The sequence below is a fragment of the Crotalus tigris genome, unplaced genomic scaffold (assembly GCF_016545835.1).
Source record: "Crotalus tigris isolate CLP2741 ecotype Arizona unplaced genomic scaffold, ASM1654583v1 scf7180000024340.7048381, whole genome shotgun sequence".
Lineage (NCBI taxonomy): Eukaryota > Metazoa > Chordata > Lepidosauria > Squamata > Viperidae > Crotalus > Crotalus tigris.
In genome coordinates, this window is record NW_024100510.1 from 304,764 (window position 1) to 321,226 (window position 16,463).

The 16,463-nt window shown below is 35.9% G+C and overlaps 1 protein-coding gene across 3 annotated transcripts in view; it reads left to right on the forward strand.

Moving 5' to 3' along the window:
• Positions 1 to 16,463, forward strand: part of AGAP1 (ArfGAP with GTPase domain, ankyrin repeat and PH domain 1) — a 333,826-nt gene that overhangs the window by 230,956 nt on the left and 86,407 nt on the right. For 2 of the 3 annotated variants that reach the window (XM_039326266.1, XM_039326268.1), the window contains 2 exons: positions 1,011 to 1,266; positions 1,715 to 5,353. In XM_039326266.1, the coding sequence (XP_039182200.1) occupies positions 1,011 to 1,266; positions 1,715 to 1,909 (451 nt within the window). In that variant the 3' untranslated portion in view covers positions 1,910 to 5,353. Of the gene's footprint in view, positions 1 to 1,010; positions 1,267 to 1,714; positions 5,354 to 16,463 lie in introns of those variants that run through there. The other variant, XM_039326267.1, reaches the window with a different exon arrangement.

Here is a 16,463-nt window from a genome sequence, read left to right on the forward strand (position 1 = left end):
AATTTATGTTGCTAAGTGAGAAACTTTTACGATTTTTCTTGCCATAGTTGTTAAGTGAATCACTGCAGTTGTTAAATTCATAACACAGTTGTTAAGTGAATCTGGTTTCCCCATTGGCTTTGATTGTCAGAAGGTTGCATAAGGGGATTATATGACCCTGGGACACTGCAACCATCATAAATGTGAGTCAGTTGTCAAGCATCTGAATGTAAATCACATGACCATGGAGATGCTGCAACAATTCTTAGTGTGAAAAATGATCATAAGTCACTTTTTCCAGTGGCATTGTAACTTCAAACGGTCACTAAGTGAACTGTTGTAAGTAGAGGACTACCTGTAGTTGGGTAGTTGAAATCTCCCTTCTCAATATTTTATGCTTTTAAAGGCTTCAGATCTAGATTAGGGAATGCTAGATTCAGCATTCAGGGTTGATCAAGAACTTTAGCCTAAAATATCTCTCAGCCCAATCAGAAAGCTTGAGGAAATACTAAGGAAACAGAAACACAGGTACACTTGCTCATATATGCAGTACAGAAAATTTGGGATAGAAACACAACAAACAAATAGATGTATATATATCATCATTTTACACTTTCATAATCTTGGAGCATGATTTATAAAATGATTGATGTAACATGGGAAATATACTTATTGTATCTGCAGTTGTTACTAGAAAAGTTATTGTAATTTCTTTTTACTTCTGCTAAATTTCATAGAATATATCAGTGTAGTGATATAGCTGAATCATAAATTGAGTCTGTTACCATTACATTTTTTATCACTTTTAGTTTAAATGTGTTAGGTAATATGCAAAAGAGTTAGGGTACAATTGTTTATATGTGATTAAAAATAGTTCTAATAATAATTTTTTATCTGAAGTATTTAATCTAAACATTACAACTTCCTTGATTCAAATCTGTCAAATTGCGTGTGTATTTCAAAGGTCAGTTTGAGGATAGGCCTAAATGATGAAGATTTATATTGAATGATAATATGTATTTATATCCTAGGGAAGAAAAAGAGCAGTGGATCCGGGCCAAATATGAGCAAAAACTCTTTCTTGCTCCACTGCAATGTTTAGACCTTTCTTTAGGTCAGCACCTGCTACAAGCAACTGCAGAGGAAGATCTGCGGACTGTCATCCTGCTTCTTGCGCATGGGACACGTGAAGAAGTGAATGAAACCTGTGGAGAAGGGGATGGGCGATCAGCTTTACATTTGGCTTGCGGGAAAGGAAATGTCGTGTTGGTGCAGCTCTTAATTTGGGTAAATAAGTACCACATGGATTTGGAATATGAAAATGTTCAGATTGTCAGTGTCAGTGAATCAGATAACCAGATGCTCTTGCATTTGTTTCCAATAGAAGAAAACTCTGGTATGAGATATTTTTATTAAAGATACAGTCCTGATTTGACTGATACCTCTCAAATCTATTTTGGATTCTCTTATGGCCGATTTTGGTGCACATCTTAAGATATGATCCTCATGTCATTTTGATATGAATTCACTCAGACCAAAGATATAAGAGCGGCAATGCTGGTCCAGGGTTCTTAAGCAAAGAACATGGCAAAAGCAGCTCAGATTTAAAATCCCAAGATAAGAAATTGGAAAAGTAGACCTTAGTCTAATGAAAAGTCTTTTTCTTATAGACTTTTCTGCCTGCTCTGTTTTGAAGTGATTGCAGGGCTTGAAATGTTGTCTATTCTTTCCACAGTATGGTGTTGATGTTATGGCACGTGATGCCCATGGAAACAATGCTTTGACCTATGCGAGACAAGCAACAAGCCAAGAATGCATTGATATCCTCCTGCAGTATGGTTGCCCGGATGAGCGCTTTGTCCTTACAGCTACTCCCAATTTATCCCGAAAGAATACTAATAAGAACAACAGCAGTGCAAGGATCATCTGAACAATTTAGTTCTTCGTCTCCTTGTACAGCCTTCTATTAGTTTGAAAGTGTAAATCTATATGTCTCTAAAAAATTGCTTCTCTTCTTCTTCTTTTCATTTCCACCAAGATATTGTTAAGTAGCACTGAGAGTGTTAATACACAAGGAAAAATGAATTACAGAGACCATTTATAGTAATACAATGATTTTGAATGAAAAAATATAGAAGGGAGAGAATAAAGAGGGATCATGAATATACTAATGAAATAGCTCATGACAGGGGACCATTTTACTGGATATCTAGGTTGAGTTTTAGGAGTATTGCATGAGAGTTACTGGAGAGAGACAATAGAAGGAAAAAGACAAAAAAATGGTAACTTTCTTTAACTGACAGTTAAGTGCATTCATACATTTCATCTCTACCAAACTGAACATTTGGGTTTCATTCTCTTTTCCGAAGAGCTTGACGGCATAAATCAGAGGCAAGCACAGAGTTTTTCAGGTCTGAAGCTCCTATGATGGTATGTGTCAAATCAGTTGTAGCTAATCTGTCCAGAGAGAATACTGGCTTCATTACACTTATATAGTTGAGTTCTTCCAGCATTACTGCTGTTTAATAGAACATGATTAGTCATCATGGAGAAAAAGGCATATTAGCCGAGGAGGTAGTTACATGCCACGCTTCAGTGATTGCTTGGATGTGATTGCAATATTCTTAGAAGCATCATATTATCTCAGACATGTTCTTTGAAGCCCTTGGAGCCTTCCTTTCTAAATTCACTGTCATAATTTAGTATCTGTTTAATTTTTCAGTCCAAAGAGAGAAAATCAGTTCCTGAGCATTATTTGACTACAACCTCATTGGTGGAAAAACAAAATAGAAAAAATAAAAATAGCCATGAAATGCAAAGAGGAATAATGAATACTGCTAGGGAAAATATATTTCATGTACATTCATGAGAATAACTATATAAAAAGCCTTCTTTTTAAATATTAGCTGGGATCTTTCATGTGCATTTCCTAAAGTAAGCAGATTTTGTATTGTATTCCTTGGTTAACAGTATAAAGACATGAATTAGAATTCTAAGTGTTCATAAATATGGATTGATTTTTTTAAAGTACATAAGTACATTTTTTGTTAATTTGTAAATTGCAATTAATGTAAAATAATGTACAGATAGTAATAATCTAAGGGATCACAGATCATAATGATAGATCATGGAAATAATGCCATATTTTATTCCTTTGATTGAGATCACATCTGATTATAATATTGGTGCACATGTTTATAGAAAAATGGTCATGGCCTATGATTTGGAAGGGCAGGATAACGTTCTGCCTTCCAGAAGGACAAATATCCACTGCATATTGTGGTGGGACTGTATACTCTGAGTGGAGGAAGACTGAAAACTATGAGTAAGGAATGCAGAAAATGAGGCACATTCTGGTAATTACTTTGATATCACTTTTTAAAAGGGAATATGGTTTCTTGCATTCCAAAACAATTTGGCTGAATAGGCTGATTTGGGAAAAGTTTAGCATTTAATTATAGATTATAACATTTTCATTATTTTAAGTAGCACTGAACTATTTTTTGTTTTTCCTTCCTTTGTATGAGCAAAGATAAACATAGTATTCTAGAAAATGAAGATGGTTAATACTAGATAGAAAAAGTCATAAGCAATTTTTTAATGGCCAACTGAACAATTCCATTATATTTTTTGTTTGAAGGAAAAGTATTTGGAGACAATACGGCATTGGATTAAAAATGTATTGATAAGGTAAAAAGAAAAAGTTTGAAATTTCTTGAAAAATTAAGAAACAGCCATATCACTTATAATATTTATTGGCATACTGTTCCTTGGCTTTCTGTTTTCATATATTAGATTTCTAAACATTTTAAACAAAAATAAATTCTTTGTGATAGCAATCTCACAACATGAATATAAGTTTATCATTTGGAACATATTCAAGCATATTAGGGTGTCTGCAGCAAGCCAAGTTTTGTCAAAATGGTGACAATATAAACTGTACCTCCTTGTATACTATCTTGGGATGTCATGAATGCAGTACCAAAGAGGTGGAGTTTGCATTGCAATCTTCAATCACATATTTTATGAGTTGTCCTCCCTTGAGCTGCTGTCTATGAAACAGATCCTAGTTAAAAATAGCTTTCTTCACAGTTCATATTTGATAGTGCTACCTATTGTCTTCTATTCACAAGTAAACTAGCTGACATGTTCTTGAATACCTCCACCAATTGCAGGGGAAGTACAGGAGAATATCTGCCGCTTTTCAGAGAGGTGCTGGACTTCTTTTAAAATACACTAAAGTATCATATCAGTGAAGAGGTTGCAACCTAGGTTGTTGAGAAAGCTATCACCAAATCCAGCATGAACTTTCCGTCTTAGTAATAGTTATCCCCAAGACTGAATGAACTTACCCTCTTAAAGCTATACAGCAAATTAAAAGATTTCTCAATCAAAAATTACATTTCCCAATAGTTTCATAAATTTAACTTTTTAAAATAACTTTTTAATTATTACTTTGAATCTTTTTGCATGAAACAGTAAGGATCAGTTTATTTTCATTATAAAATTGTAGGCAAGTACGTAAGAAGGAAGGAACTCAAGTTGATGGAAGTATTTAAGATTTCTATTGAGAATATATACCACAAACCCAGAATAGTTCCTGTAATTAAAGAATTGTAATAGTTAAGTTTGGATTAATACCATTATTTTGACCTAAATGAAAGTGTTGAATGTTGGTGAGGAGTTTTGAAACTCTCTAAGGAAGTTTTGTGGAATACATTCAGGTTTTAGCACATCCTTCTCATCATTATATAGTATCTGTAAATCTTTAGATAGAAGTGATTCTTCATAATAAATCTACCTTGAGTTGATCTTTGATGACCACATTAACAAATCTATGTTGTTTTCTTGGCAACAATATGGAAGAGGTTACTCATTGTCTTTTCCAATATTATAATTTTCCAGTCCAGTGTCATCTTTATAGAGCTGAGGCTTTCTCCCTGTTTTCCATCGAGGAACTAATGAAGTCCAGTTAGATGTCATCATATTCTATGACTATGTTATAAAAAATTATACAAATCATACCCCCCCCTCTCTTCACACTCTTAAGTGAAAGTAAGGCACCTAAAAGTTGATGTATGTAGTATATAAACTAGTCTGTGAATGTATTTGTGTCTGCATGCACAGACACACACTCACATTTTAGCATCTTCTTTTCAGCTTAAGAATATGTTGCCAGCTATATATTCAGTATTACCAAGATTAATGACTCTTTAGATGTTTGCACAACATTTATATGTATCTGTTGTTTGCTCAAAGTGCTTGAAAAATGTAAGTTTTTCAGTAGAATTAGACCAGGATTGTCAAACTCAATTTCATTGAGGGCCGCATTGCGGTTGTCCTCAGGGGGCCAGATAGGTGTGGCCAGGGTGGGTGCAGCCTACTGGGTGGGAGTGGTATGGCCTACTGGGTGAGCATGGCCAGCTCTACATCGTTTGTGTCAAAGGTGCCTGTGGAGGCCTGAGCAGGAGTGGGACAGATCCGAGGGTCTCTGGCAGAAGGGGATGGGCAAGCACCAAGGCATGGTCCACTGGAAGAGCCTCACTGTTCCTCTCAGGCCATGCAGGGGGGGGGGCTGGATGGTGCCGCGGGCTTCCCAGAGCCCTGGGCAGCAGAGGTCAAATGCCCAGCCTGCCCCCTCAAGCACCAAGCCCAGCCTCACTACCCCAAGGGGGTGCCCAGTTGCACTTACCTCCTCCTCAAGGCTGCTGCTGCTGTGCTTGCTCTCCTTAGTCAGGTTGCTCATGATGGGTATGAAGGCAAAGTCAGAAGGAGGCCCACTCCCTCTCCATGGGAGGAGACCTGGCTTTGAATCCAAAGCTTCCTTAGCAATAGGATGGGAGACCCTCAGGATAGGCCAGGAGGAGGGGGCAAGGGGATGGCAGCAGGGCAGGACTAAGGCTGGACTTCCCTCAGACCCTCCCTCTCTTTCCTTCCTTCCTTCCTTCCTTCCTTCCTTCCTTCCTTCCTTCCTTCCTTCCTTCCTTCCTTCCTTCCTTCCTTCCTTCCTTCCTAAGAACAGAGTAGTGGGAAAATATTTGAGATGAGGGAGGGAGAAAAGCAGGCAAGAAACTCAGCTGGGGAGGTGTCACCCTTCATGAGGAATGAAGAAATGCACCATTGCCTGGAAGTGGCCAGCACATGGCCCTTACCTACTTCACATGTCTGGCTTGTTGGGTTTGGGGCAGGGGACACCATGGGCAACGTGAGAATCAACATTACCTGCGCAATGCCATCCAACCCCCAGCCTGCCTGGTTTCGGCAGGCAGCGAGGCACTCTCCTCACAGTGCCAAGAGGCTGAGCCAGGCAGCATGAATCTGAAAAGAAGTGCGACACCACCAGCCCCCAGCCTGCCCGGTTTTGGCAGGCAGCAGGGTGCTCTCCTCACAGCACCGAGAGGCTGAGTCGGGCAGTGCGAAGCTCACCAACTTTGCACCTTGCTGCCTGCTGAAATCAGGCAGGCTGGGGGCTGAGTGGCAACGTGCTTCTTTTTGAATTTGTGCCACCTGCTCAGCCTCTCGGCATCCCACTGCCTGCCGAAACCCCTTCCCTGGAGCCCATCAAGCCGGATATGTGAAGTAGGCGAGGGCCATTTGTTGACCACTTCCAGACGATGGTGCATTTCTTCATTCCACACAAAGGGTGACACCTCCCCAACGTGCGCCCAGGGGGCAGGGCCAACGCAACAGGGGCTGGTCCCTTGCTGTTTCCAGATGGCCTTGTGGAGCTAAGACTAAATGCATTTCAGCATAGATGGCCACCACAAAATTGTACATTGACTCCCGGGTGGCCTGGGCTGGGGCCAAGGCAGCGAGAGCCATTCCCTCACTGTTTCCAGGATGGCTTTGCGGGCCACATGAAATCATGTCGCGGGCCGCATCTGGCCTTCCCGGGCCTTGTGTTTGACATGTCTGAACTAGACAGTAGCAGGCAAACTCAGGCAAGTGCAAATCCTAATTCTGGATTTTTTATTTTTGTCTAGTATTTGCACTGTCTTATGAATATGTTGCTTTATTTGTCACATTTTGAATCAAACATTTTACCAGTAAAGAAAAAAAACCTTATTCCTTCTGCAAAATATATTACGGGCATCATTAATATTTTCCAGTTAAATTACACCTTTCCAATACACTATTTAATTATTAAAAGTATTTAACTATTAACTATTAAAGAGCAATTTGCATTTATAATTATCAGTTCCTATGGAAAAAGAACTTGCCAGCTACTTTAAAAAAAAAACCCTGGGAACTAGGTGGGTCTGGAAATGGAACTCAGAGAGAAAATCCCATCACCTACAATATACAGCTAGTACATGCTTATGAGACCATTGTCACCACAGAATGCCATTTGTAGAGACTATCAAATCATTTATGTTGCCCCTTGGCCAAAAAAATCCAGACCACATCTATGCTATAATCAGAAATCAGGAACTTACCTTCAGAGCAGGTAATTCATCAAAATAAGGCAGTTAGCAAATCATGGTAAAGTGCATTATGTGGTGACAGTATTGGAAGCATCTACCTTTTTTATAACCCCCAAATGGTTGATTTAAATAATATAAAGAAAAGTATCTTCTTTTTATTGTGACTGACAAGTTCAGATATTGCTATTCCCCTCCTGTCAATTTGCCAGGTTGAAGAAAATAGAGTGGAGATAAACTGAATTTTTAATTTAGAACTCTGCACTTTTCAGAGATTGCTAAAAAATCAAAGGTTTTTTTAGATTTTATGGTTAGGGATTGGGAACATGTTATTTCTAAGTAAATCAAGTTCTGACTTAAATATGACTGTGTTTATAGCATCTTATATATTTAATCACATTCACATATTAATTAATATCATTCTTGACACTTTACATATTTTATTTCCCAGAAATTGATGTTTAGCAACATAAGGTAGACAAGCACAGTTTTAACTAGTGGGACTACTATTTATCTTAGATAATTGTTAGAGAATGCACATCTAAATGACCAAAAATTGTTTCATTAATATTTTGGAAGAACATTGCTATGATTCTGTTTGACAAGGACTATCTTCAAATACCTTCTTAGGTCTTCTGTCAATAAAGAAACTTATTTACTATTTTACTTAAATGATTTACAATTTCTATTATCCTGATTTATGCATTCATCATATTTGTAAATAAGATTTTTTTCTTATTTATTAATTCTTAATTTTAAAAAGGTGTATTTTAAAGAAAAAATAAAATCAATAAATGGACAGAGGATTAATTGTACAATTAAATCATGCCAGGCAAAAGTTATTGAGTTGTTTTTATGATATAAAAAATTAGCTCAGTGCCAAATTCTCTATTACATTATTTTTTATCAATGTTCTACCTTTTTTATACTACACTCAATCTGCAATAGCTATTGGCTTAAACTTTAGAAACAATACTCTGAGCTTGCTGCATATTATGTAATATATATGGAAGTCATTCTTACTTAAATTTGGTTAAACTTTGGTTATGCATTTATATGGTTAATTTTGCCATTTCTGCATACTCTCCATATTTCTTAATCAGATATCATTGCTACTGTGACTTCATTGCAGTGTTAGCAGTTTGTCCTTGCATCTATAAGGATGCATAAATTAAAATTCATGGTATGTACCGTAAATGCCGGCGTATAAGGCGACTTCCGCGAGCGCTGAAATCGGCGCCAAAGACGGGGGTCGTCTTATACGCCGAGTTGTCTTATACGCCGGAAATACTGGTAGTTTCCGGCGTATAAGACGACGTTCTAGGAATGCGGCCCGGCTATAAAGACGGGGGTTGTCTTATACGCCGGGTCGCCTTGTACGCCGGCATTTACGGTACTGTGACTATTCCTTTAAAGCAGCGGTTCTCAACCTATGGGTCGCGACCCCATTTGGGGTCGATCGACCATTTTTCGGGGGTCGCCAAAGGTGGCGATCCGCCATTTTTCGCGGCACCACACATGCGCGCCGCACATGGGGCGGCGCTGCGCATGCGCGTTGCGCATGGGGGCGTGCCGCGCATGCACGCGGTGCCGCGCATGCGCAAAACGTTTGTGTGACGGGGGTCGCCATCACACAAACGTTGAGAAGCACTGCTTTAAAGTGTTACATCCAGTTTATCACATATTTTAAATTATTCTGTCTCTGTATCATATCTTACGTAGGAGTTTATGTATATAGCCTAATAAGAAGTCTTGATTCTGTATAAACATTTCAAATTCTGTCATTTTTCTTAATATCCCTTGTTTTGGGATCAGATTTTATTCTTTATACATTTGTACTTCGTTGATATATCTTTGTAGATTCATCAACCATGGTCTGTTTTGGTCTCCATAGTCTTACTGTCTTTAATTTATTCATAAGATCTGGATGGACTATATTTGCATGTGTAATTATATTTTTCTTACTATAGTTATCTCCAATATGAAAACCATTTAGAAGATAAGCTAATAGTGAATTTTTTGAACGTAACTATATTGAGTTCCATATTTTTTATCAAACTTTGTGTCTTTTTAGGTTTTGTCTTTTGTGTCCTATACCATAATTATTGATGGAGCCCATTAGCTAGGCCAGCTCTTTCCAATATTAACATTCTGCTGTCAAACAACTTGCTCAGAAGTGCAGTTTGAAGGCTACCAGTGTCTTTTTAGACTTTAAAATTTTAATTTTGACTCTAGGTTTTTCCCCATTCCATATAAATATGCTGACAATTTCTTGCCATTCTTGTAAAGATTAGAATTGGTATCATGTGAAACAGATATGGAAATGGATCTTGGGTAAAACATTCATTTTGGTAATTATAATTTATTCTAATTCAGAAAATCTTAAGTTTTTCCAGTTTTCAGATCTGTTCTACAGTAATTTTTGCCATAATTTGCCATAATTGTTTTGGTATATTTCTTGATGATTACATGTCAAATGCAACAAGATATTTCACTATGAGTTATCTGGCAGCCAGATTCTTCCTGCAAGAAATCTCCTTGCATTAAATGTCTTGTGATTACTTATGTTTTTGATCATTGATTTTATATCTGGAGAATTCTCCAAAGCTGTGAATTGTTTTCATCAAGTGTCTTATCACACCTTGTGCTTCTGTTACAGTTTATATTACATCCATCTGCATAATATTTAAGCTTATATTACTCTGTACAGATTTTGAGACCAGACATTTGTTTTTCATCTCAAAACTTTTCTGCCAATATTTCTAAAGCGATTATTAATAAGGGGGGAAATGGGCATTCTTGCCAGCTTGTTTGGAAAGAGCATGTTCCACTGGCTGTGATTTTTGCGATTGCCGATTATATATGCTTTTAATTCAGTGTTCGAAATCTTCTCCAAGATTTAGTTTATTTTGCACTGCTAAAATAAATGGTGAGTGGAAGTTGTCAAAGACTTTTTCTACTTCAGAAAAATTACTTCTGTTTTTTTTCTTTTTTCTTTGATGTGTTCTACTATTAATTATTAACCTACTATTATTTTTATTGTTCCTTTTCAGACTATAACCTGTTTGGTCAATGTATATTACATCTTAGAGACCTTTCTAGTTCAACTAGTATTATTTTAAAAAATTTATAATCTACATTCAACAAAGGTATTGGTCTATATGAGTGTAGATTCTCTGGATCATTCACTTCTTTGTAAATCAAAGTTACATGTACCTCTTTCCATGGTGATGGTATCAATTTATCTCTTAGATTTCATTCATTGTGTTTGTCAGTGGTTCTTTCTCAAGTTTTTTATATTACTCTTTTGATATATGTGGTAGTGTGAACAAATAATTTTTAATCTAAAATCCTGCTTATCAATTCAAGTTCAAAAATGTGAGGATCATTGTTATTAATGTTCCTCTACTATTTTACAAACCTCTGGGAGACTTGCTGAAGAGCTTCCATATTATAGAACAACATTCTGAGCTTTCAAATATGTTGATGTATTTTACCATCAGTTCATCTACGGTGTTATCGTCCAGGCGATCATAGATTCTCCTCAGCTTAGGACCAAGAGGCAACATCTCAGATTCTGTAGTTGTTCAAATCCCAGCTTATCCTCAACTGCCTTAGAATTGCAAATTGCTCATGTTTTGTTCATTAATGACACTAATTAATTAGTGAAAACTTTCTCTTTCATTAGATTTTAGCTATTTTTACTTTATGATCAAACAGATAGTTTCAAACAATGTTCTTGTTTCAGTGAAAAAGCATTAATTTTTATAACAGTATGTTTCTGAAAGCTACAACCAGTACCCAATGACCAATTATAAATATCAGAGATACAGTGACAGTGGTTAAGGGAACTAAGAATATCTAGTCTGAATTAAGAAAAGAATTAGGGGTGACACAATAGCTATCTTCCAGTATATAAGGGGTTGCCACAGAGATGTGGGGATTGACTTATTTTCCAAAGCTCCTGAGGATAGGACAAATAGCAATGAGTGAAAGCTCATTAAAGAGAGAGCCAACATGGAACTAAGGAGAAATTTCCTGACAGTTGAGAGCAATTAACCAATGAAACAGCTTGCTTCCCAGAGTTTGTATGTGTACCATTACTGGAGGTTTTCAAGGAAGTATTGGACAACCATTTATCTGAGATGATACATGGGCAGGTGGTTGAACTAGAAGACTTCCAAATTCGCTTCCAACCTAGAATTCTATTCATTTGAAAGATGCAGTTCTGGCATTGTTACATTTCCCCCTATACCAAGGGACCATATTTTTCCAAAAGTAGCACATTCTAATTACATGCATTAATGAGTGGTCCTTGAGTTTGGTTGTTTTCTTGCAGCCATTTCATTATCCAAACTAGGTAACATCATCAGTGCTAGAACTACATCACCCCTCATTTTAACCCAGAACTACAAATCTTCACCTTTATTGGTACATGAACAAATACATTTTTTCCTTCTGTTCAATTGTGTTTGATTCTCAGGCTGCTTGAACATGTCCCTGCAGGTTTTTTGGCAAGGTTTTTCAGCAGTGGTTTGCCATTGCTTCCTTCGTAGGGCTGAAAGAAAGTGATTGGCCAAAGGTCACCCAGCAGGCTTTGGGCCTAAGGCAGTCTAGAACTCATTGTCTCCAAATTTCTAGTCTGTATTTTACAAGTGGTGTATGGTAGAAATGGGATCTAAACAACATTAATACATAGACATTGCCTAGCCATTCACTAGCTCAGGAGAGAAAGGCTTCACTAAATATGGAGGATCTCAGGGATAAAGGAGATTTTATGGCACAAAGGATGGTGTGATTACCTTTTTCCTAAATACATAAACTATTTTAAACTATTAGGTTATAATACCAGTGCACATTAGCTTTGCTTATATGAGTAATAATTTTAGCCAAATTATAAATTACCTTTATAATTGCTATTAATACCTGGACTTTACTAATATCAAAAGAATACGATATAAATATTTTCCACTGTCACCTCCTTATATGCAATACTTGCAGTTCTCATCCAAAGAAATATGGCTGCCATGGAGAGAGTATTTTGCCTATCACTGTAACAATTTTAAAATGTAGATCTGGTAAACTTAGCCCTTCAGATAAGAATTTGAAAGCAGCAATGCATAAAGACTTTCTATAAAACCAGAAAAAACTCTTCGGTCATGAACAGATTAATAAGATGTGGGCTTCAATCATGCTTGAGAAAGCAACATGAGTAAATGGCCTATTTCACAGAATACAGTTGGACAGATACTACACAGTGGGTGCATCTGATTAAATTGGTTCAGACCCATGAAAACTTTTACTACTGTTATAGTAATTAGTCTTTTAAGACCTACAAGTTTCTTTGTAGTGTTTGCACAGATGTCTGACTTCATATACCACAAATGCAATTCTGTAACAGAAATTAGGTTGCCAATTGTCCATGCTGGCTGAGGATATGAAGAGGTCCACCTTATCTGGATGTTCATATATAATAAGGAATATCTTTCTGCCTCATTTATATTCATAGATCCAAAAATACATAAATGAGATCTTTATAAATAATTTTACAAAAATACCAAGTACTACAGATATGTAAATATCTATAGATATGTGAGTGCTGCATGGAAACAGATGTAGATTTTACTGTTTATGAGTGTCAGATGAATTTCTTTTCAAGAGCAGAAAGATAAAGGCCCAAACAGAACTGAGACATTTGCTGTTGGTTTCTGTTTGTATTGTAATATGTTGCTGCAGGGGGCTCAAGAATATGATGACATTTCTATGGGGAAAGAATAAATTCTTCCCTCATGAGCCACTTTTTCAGTTGAAAATAATCTTCCAATTTTCTTTTCTGTCCGAAAAGAAAAAAAAAGTGTGCACAATTCCTGTTCTTTTTGCACTACTGATGTTTCAGACTTGGGCACATGCCCAGTGTCTACATTAAAAACAACATGAAAACCATCAGGAGGTGCTCAGTGTTTGCACACCATATATAGATTGGCCATGAATAATAATGATAATGATAGTAGTAGTAGTAGCAGCAGTAGTAACAACAACAACAACAACAACAATACTTCTAACAACATCAAACATCAATATTTACCTATCCTAGGTTCTTGGGAAGGACTGAATAGGTATATAAAATGCCAAATCGAGTCTGAACATCTAGATGACTGTGCAATGAATCATAATAATAATATCATCATAATAATAAGTATAAATGTGCTTTGATCTTCATCGAATATCCTTGAAAATGTATAAATGCATGACTTCTTTCTTTTTCAATATAGTACATTGTTATCCTAAACACATCATTCCTATGTCACAGCTCCAATGATTTTAAATTGTAGTTTAGTACATTGTTTAATCCTGGCATGGCACTTTTTTTTCAGAAAGATGGAGAAAACAAAATGCAAAATGAACAGGCAGTATAAGTAAAACTTTATATTGGAATATTTTTTGATATTTGATTCTGGGAATGACAACTAATTATTTAGCAGTCAGATGTTTGAATAAACATTTCTGATTTTATTCCCACTTGGAGAGCATTATATAGAAGTTGTAGTTGAAAATTTTTTAAAATTTTCTTATATCAATTTTCATGTGCCCCTTTCCTTTTGTTTAAAATATTTCATTTGAACAGTTATGAAATGTTTGCTGAAATGTTCAGTGTTTGCTAACTGAATTACTTGCTTGCCTGCTTTTCCTTTCTCTGCCTAACACTAGAAGAACACCACACATACACAAAATAACCAAGGTGAACTAAAATAGAGCAATCAGCTCTTCATAGTCAGACACAACAGACTGGAAAGCCCAGCTTGAGAAGATTCTTACTGAAGGGTAAGCACAGAGCTTAGAAATGATTCATACATGGGACAAACTTCACTCTTTTTGGAAATCCTCTTAGTGAAGGAGAAATCAGTACATGAATGGTTGGTTCATCAATCTTTGCAATCCAGTTTTTCAAAAATAAAAATAAAAGTAATTCCAAACATTTTGGTCTGAGGTGAAGATGCAGAATATAGATTGACTGCAGAGATTTTTTGGAGCAATTTTGAAACATACATGTATATTTTATGTGAAATCCATTTCTCCCCTAGTTGTGATTACCAAAAATCTATATAATCCCAGGTTTGAGAGTTTGAGTTGCTGAAGATCAAGGAGGGAGGACTTGCTTTCTCCTCCTAGTGTTCCAGATCTCCAGTGTTTGTCTTGTCTCCCTGGAAATGATTTTATTCTCCATGGAACTATATGGATTTTTTTTATTGCTAAGATTTTTACTGGTTTTCTAGACAAAGAAAACCAGATATGGTTTCCTAGGGAGGTGATTTTCTTACACTTTTTAAGAAATCTTATGTTGTAAGAGACACAGGATAAAAAATCTGGAAGGAATGAAGTGATTTAGGAAACCACATCTTCAGTTTCTTGGTGGGGCTTTCTTTTCTCTTTATATAAGTAAAAATGTGAAGATATGTTCTTAACCACATTATCTATTGATTTGGTCAAAAATAGGACACTCCAGATTCACAATTTTGAAAGCAATTTGGTTTTAATTTCTATTAAAATGACTAGTGCCATCCGAGCATGGTTTCTGCATTTTTTATAAAACATTGTCCAAAACACTATGATGGTAATTTAGACATATTAGTAGATCAAATATTATTTGATCCTATTTTCCTAATAAATTTACATTTCATTTTTTAAAATTATTAGTTATGTCCTTCTTATTAGCATAGCAGAGAGGGAACAGATAAATTTGAGATAGCAGTTCCCTAGCCAATAACTGATACTTTGGTTCTGTAAATAATGTATAAATAATGATACAACAGTGTGCAAATTTTTAAAAGCATTTGTTAGAGTTTATTACCTCATTCAGATTTATTTTACATTGACTCCATAAAATCTTATTTATATTGTTTGTACTGTAACTAAAAATAATGACATTTCATTTTGCTAGTTTCATATGATCTTGTTTGATTAAATATTTTTGTCTGTATTGTTTCCTTTGTGTTTTCTTTACTCCCATTCTTTGTGTTAACTGTAAATTATTCTGAGTTTTTAAACTGTAAAGTAATGCAGGGAGAGAGACTGGTTGTATCTCTTTCTAATAAAGGTAGAACAATATGCTTGTAGTTTTTATTTTTATTTTTATTCCTGACTTCCAGGTGACATAATATAGTTTTTAAAGCTTACAAATATCCCTCCATAAATACAAAAAAAAAAATCAGAAAATTTAAAAACATAAGCCACATTTATTAAATAATACTGGAAGTAACCCATTCTTGACAAATTGATCTACCAGTACTTTTTGGAGCCTTTCAAACTATTTTTAAATTGAGACTGATCCTTTAGAAAAAGGGAAGAAAACCCTATTTTTCCTTACACTTACAGCAATAATAATGGAATACATCTTTGCAACTGGTGCCATAATTATATGTGTGATAAATAATAAACAACGTATTTCATTATTTTAATGTTGTGATGGACCCAATTGTAAGATAGATCCAATTTCTATTTTGTATGAACACCTTATGTATCATGGAAATATAAAGGATTTTTTTAGTTTACTTAATCAAGCTAAATGTTTTATGTTGATTGTTCAGCTCAATTTTAGACTGGGGAGGTCTCTTCCCCCAACAAGCGGAATTTCCCCCTATCATTTCATAGTGATGCTTTTGATAGATTTATATTCAGCATCTCTACAAGGTATGGTGTTTTTCCAAAATGCCACTTACTGTTATCACTAGGCATGCAAAAAATTAACAGAACATATTTTTCACTGTTTGTAGTCTTCCGACCTAACTGTATTTATTAAAATGGAGGCATCCATAATTTGTTTATTTTTTTCAATTTACATATTGTTGTTAGAGCAGGGGTGTCAAACTGCTGGCCCATGGGCTAGTTGCATCATACGGAGGCCATGCCCACCCCAGCTCTGGCAATGCAAAAAAAGTCCTGATATGTTGTGACATGTCACGTGACATGTCGAGTTTGACATCTGTGCGTTAAGAAGGAAATTAAAAAAAAAACATAATGAAGGCTGTGTCTCTGGGGATTATGGTTTATCCAGCAGAGAGCAGC